The 5,199-nt window shown below is 34.4% G+C and overlaps 1 protein-coding gene across 1 annotated transcript in view; it reads right to left on the bottom strand.

Annotated features, from left to right (window-relative positions):
• The window catches only part of LOC106464666 (guanine nucleotide-binding protein G(o) subunit alpha-like), a 31,488-nt gene that overhangs the window by 3,085 nt on the left and 23,204 nt on the right, over positions 1–5,199 (bottom strand). Inside the window, exon 6 of the mRNA XM_013924825.2 lies at positions 2,917–3,070. Coding sequence (XP_013780279.1) covers positions 2,917–3,070 — 154 coding nt within the window. The remainder of the gene's footprint in view (positions 1–2,916; positions 3,071–5,199) is intronic.

The raw sequence follows: 5,199 nt of genomic DNA on the forward strand, positions 1-5,199 counted from the left end.
ACTGTTCAGAAAAACCGTATTTTTTTGTTGTTGTTCATATGTTCATGAACTTGGGAGGGTGTGTGGGGGGGGGGCTGGTGTTATTTTAACTTGATGTTCGAGTTACGTCTTGTTTCACCTAATGAAAACTGGGCAATTGTTACATTTTATTTTGTAAATGTTTCCTGATGGGGTGGGTTCGTTATATAATTTTCTTAATATGTATTTAATTTTCATTCCATGGGTGAAAATAAGTCTAGTCTTATAATAATGTGCTTGTTTATTTCCAAGTTTCTAATATAGGTAGGCTAATATTTTCTATATATGGGATAGTGCAATTACTTAGGTTCCTTTATTTTGTGGAGTGATTTTTGGGTTTGTTTTTTTATTAAACGTGTCTTGTCTGTGTTGTTTCAATGAAATAACACTTCCCTCTGAAGTCCTATGAGCTCCTGACTACCGTTATTGCATCAAATGCGGTATGTCTGCGAAGTTACAACACTAGAAACCGGATTTCGATACCCGTGGTAGCAGAGCACAAATAGCCCATTGTATAGCTTAGTTCTTAACTAAAAACAAGCAAACTATATCGGATGACATTTTCCTCTTTGAGGTCCCATTAGCTCCTGACTACCGATGCTGAATCCAATAGCATTTCCTGTTTAAAGTCTCGTAAGTTTCTGATTACCAACGCTGAATCCAATAACATTGTCTCTTTAAAGTCTCGTAAGTTTCTGATTACCAACGCTGCATTCGATAGCATTTCCTCTTTGAAGTCCCTCGAATTCCTGACTACCAACGCTGCATCCAATAAGATTTCTTCTTTACAGAAGAAATCTTATTGGATGTAGCATCGGTAGTCAGGAGCTCACGAGACTGTAAAGAAGAAATCTTATTGGATGCAGAAATTGTATTCAGGAGCTCACGAAACTGTAAAGAAGAAATCGTACTGGATGTAGCATTGGTATTCAGGAGCTCACGAGACTGTAAAGAAGAAATCTTATTGGATGTAGCATTGGTATTCAGGAGCTCACGAGACTTCAAAGAGGAAGTGTTACTGGATGCAGCGTTGGTATTCAGGAGCTCACGAGACTGTACAGTCTCGCGAGCTCCTGACTACCGATGCTGCACCCAGTAACATTTCCTGTTTAAAGTCTCGTGAAATTTTTTCCTAGTGGAATCTGAACCCCAACTAGCTGTCCATTGAAGATGCATATTTTCATAAAGCTCACACAGCAATACCTCATGGAATTCAGATGCAAAATCAATGGGGGGGACAAGACCATTACTAACTGGGTGGTCTGTTCCAGTACTTTTGGCAACGTAATAAGTTTGTGCAATGTTGTGTTCTATACGTGAAAAAGTAACAGGTAACAAGCGCTGATTTGTATTTATAGTTTGAAATTATTGAAGTGTATTAATCTTTGACATATCTTAAACATTATCGTGTTATTATTATTATATTCTGTACGAACCCTTTCTTTCTAATAAATTAATGTTTGAATTTCCACTATTACTATGTTTAAATCTACATAACAATATATGATCAGAATTTGCATATACTTACACAAAGTTATGAATAACTTCAGTGAGAAATCTCTACAGTGTAACTGAAATTAAATATCATAAACCATGTTTAAGTTTTCACATTTACCGCTACTAAGATCAAGATATATGAATTTATAATTACGTTAGTAACTAACTTATAACTTAAAAATTATACAGGAAAATTTTGATTAAGGAGATTAACGATAATTCAATCAAGGCAACTTGTGCAGAAAAAATAAATAAAGTTCTTATTGTGCATTTTTAACGTTGTGCTTAATTTAAAGAATAATGATAGTGTATTAAATTAGCTATATTCATCAATGGGTTAATTTTTAGTTCAGTTTGTTCAAATTTAAGCTCAAGACTATACAATTGGCTATCTGTACTCTGCCAACCATGGGTACCAAAACCCGATTTTTGCGTTATAAACCCTCAGATTTTCCGTTGAACCACCCTGGGGATGTGTGTGCTTTTAGCTCTGATCTATGCAATTATTCTGCTTCGATCAGAAGTTAGTAAATAAAATGATTTTAATAAAACCCGTTGAAGGCAGTAAAATTTAGCGAAATAAGAATACATTAATTAAGCTATTATGTTTCATTTCTGTACACGGTATTTTTAAATGTTGGCATAGTTTTTTTACTGAAACCGTGTATCTAATATAAATATCAGAGAAATGTAATCGTGCTGCCATCTAGCGAGCTACTAAAATGATAATGATAATCTGGAAAACAAAAGCAGTGTATAAAACAACCGGTACATTTTCTTTCAGTACTTACGTTAATGTGCAGTTTCACTGTACAATGTCTACTTTCCAGACCTTTAACGCTATGTACCATTATTACCAGTTTGGTAAGTGCCATAACTACATTCTATAAAATTCTATAATAAATTCCGTAAATTATTAAAATCATTTGAGACAGTGAACTTTTAAAGCGCCATCTATTGAGAAAGTTTCTCGACAATTGAAATCATAAACAAACAATGAAGGTGTAGAGGTGTACATCAACTGAAGAATTTCTCACAAAATAATAAACTTAAAGTTATAAAAATCTTTCAAGGTTTTTCTAATAATTTTAAATTTGTACTAATGCACTGAAAGAAGATAATTTATTTTGAATGTTCACAGTTTCAACTACCTAGCACGTAATTACATTTCGGACACTTCAAGCATATATAGCACCACTAATACTGATAATAGGACATGGCTATCTGGAAAATTTGTCTCAAAGTTATCAACCGTTAAACAAAACCCACCATTCTTTTAACTATATTTTCATTTTATTAATTATTATTATTATTAATAATTATTCGACTATGGAAAATTCCAATCAGGAAATGTAAGAGCTCCATAATCTGAGATTTCAAACAACCTGTTTATAAACTTACCTGTGTACTCTGGAAAGCAGATGGTAAGAGGAGATTTCTTAATCTTCTCCTCAAAGAGATCTTTCTTGTTCAGGAAGAGGATAATAGAGGTGTCGGTAAACCATTTATTGTTGCAAATGGAGTCAAAAAGTTTTAAGCTTTCCTGCATACGGTTCTGCGGATAACAACAAACATTCTATGAATGAATACAAGTCGTTTCTTTTAATTTCATATAAAGATACGCGAAACAAATTTTCCAACTTCATTTTGTGTTTACGCACTGTATTAGAGAAAATACACATTGTGACATGGTATCATTACAATTAAATGTATATATTGGTCAAACTAACATAAAATGCTCGAGCTCAGCTGCAGTGTTCAAAAGCTTCCTCCTGATCTACAGAAGCCCCAATGTACCGATCAAGCTCCTCCATTATACTTCTATAGTTGCCATAAGGGAGGGTTACGAGAAGAAGAAAAAACGGTTAGGACACTCGCATAATATCTGAGTGTTTGGACCAGCTGCCTTGAAAGTGGGGATATAAACACAATTTCAAAATTCAAATATGGAACTCCCGGGATCATGAGGGGAAGCAGAAATACAAAATCCGATGTTAGATTCGAGCTCATCAATCTTGAAAACCTATTCTTTGACCCCCGTAATGCCTCGGTAGTCTTCCAGAGGCGTTTTAGCCCTCTTGGTATGGGAGCTGAGCCATACAGATAAGAGTTTAAAGCTATGAGCTGAATTAATAGAGGATTACTCCCTCAATTGTCTCCGTTTTCAACCTAAATTTAACGAACTACGGAACTGGACCATGGACTGAAGTGAAATCTAAGCTAAGATGATACTTGATTCTTATAACTTTAAGTAATTGGTATTTATACTGAGAACAGACACAAGAAGTCGGATACTTTCACCTCTATGATATCATATTACTGTTGCTGTGCTAACATTACTCACCGTCAGAACTCATACATCACAAATCTACTATAACTGTATTAAAGTTTAGGTTATAATTTAGCCCCAAATTTTTTCTTTCGTTTTTCGGTTAATATTTTGGAATGGAGATGTCTTATGATAAACTTTATCATGGTATTTCGTGTGTTGGATAAACCGTACATATTGTCTAAATGATGAGACTCCCCTTTTCATTATATACAGCACAAGTATAACGATTGAATACTATGTAGAGCTAGGTATGACCAAGTGGTTAGTGGATCGAAAGGTCCAAGGTTTGAGGCACGATATTCAGCTGAGTACGTTCCGCACTTCCAGATGTTGTGGCGTTATAGTCATAATAGTCAGTCCCTCTGTTGTATTAAAAATATCCACATAGGCGACCAATGCTGCTGGCTGTTTACCTTCCTTCTGGTCAGCAGTTCTATTATTAAGGATGGTTATACCTGGGCTTTAGGATTCCTTGACCGGATCGTTCACCCCGCGTGTCGTATAAGGTATCATTAAGGTTGAAAATACTAAATATTATAATTATATACTTCGAAATAAACAATTCGTCCCACTGTGAAGACTATGCAACCATTACAGGCTACACACTAGCAGCTTTACACCTTACCTACAAAGAAGCTATTATAGTAATATTCAGTTTTTGTCTGTCCTGAAAATACACATGCACTTTATTTCAACGGATGTAAAAAAAAAGAAATTGGATGTAAGTATACTTTAGTAGTCATTTTGTACAGCAACATAGTAAAAGCTTATCAAAGCTTTTAAAAAAGTCTAACGTTAGGTCGTATAATAACATTACAAGTTTACTTATTGAGAGTATTAAGTACGACAATGTTTAGCCCTAACTAAACTAAAGCAACAAACGTACACAAATTACAGTGTTAATTTATCTCATTATCAAATATAGGCCGTACTTAATAAAGGCTTAACCAATGTTAGGCCTAATAGAAGTTGACTTATAGATTTCGGTGTGCGCGATTAGAATTCTTCTGTATTATTCTAGAAATACTGTATATAAAAAAAATACTGTTTTAATAAAGATACTAATATGACCGCAAATGTATTGCTGGTCTGTGATAGTGTATTACTTTATACGTTTTCTGAGTGATCTATAACATTTGTTTCGTAAGGGGAAAAAATGTATTAGATCATCAAGAAATTAATGTCACGTTTTGGAACACTTTCATTAACCACCCCCCAGAAAACGTACATCACGTATAATAGTTAAAGAAACCGCCTAAATGTGACGTTAGTGTAGCCTATATAATGTGTAAAGCTTAGTATACTCTAATCCCTTATAGTGATGGCACACGACGAGACACACATTCAGCATC

Source organism: Limulus polyphemus, unplaced genomic scaffold (genome assembly GCF_000517525.1).
Source record: "Limulus polyphemus unplaced genomic scaffold, Limulus_polyphemus-2.1.2 Scaffold1713, whole genome shotgun sequence".
NCBI lineage: Eukaryota > Metazoa > Arthropoda > Merostomata > Xiphosura > Limulidae > Limulus > Limulus polyphemus.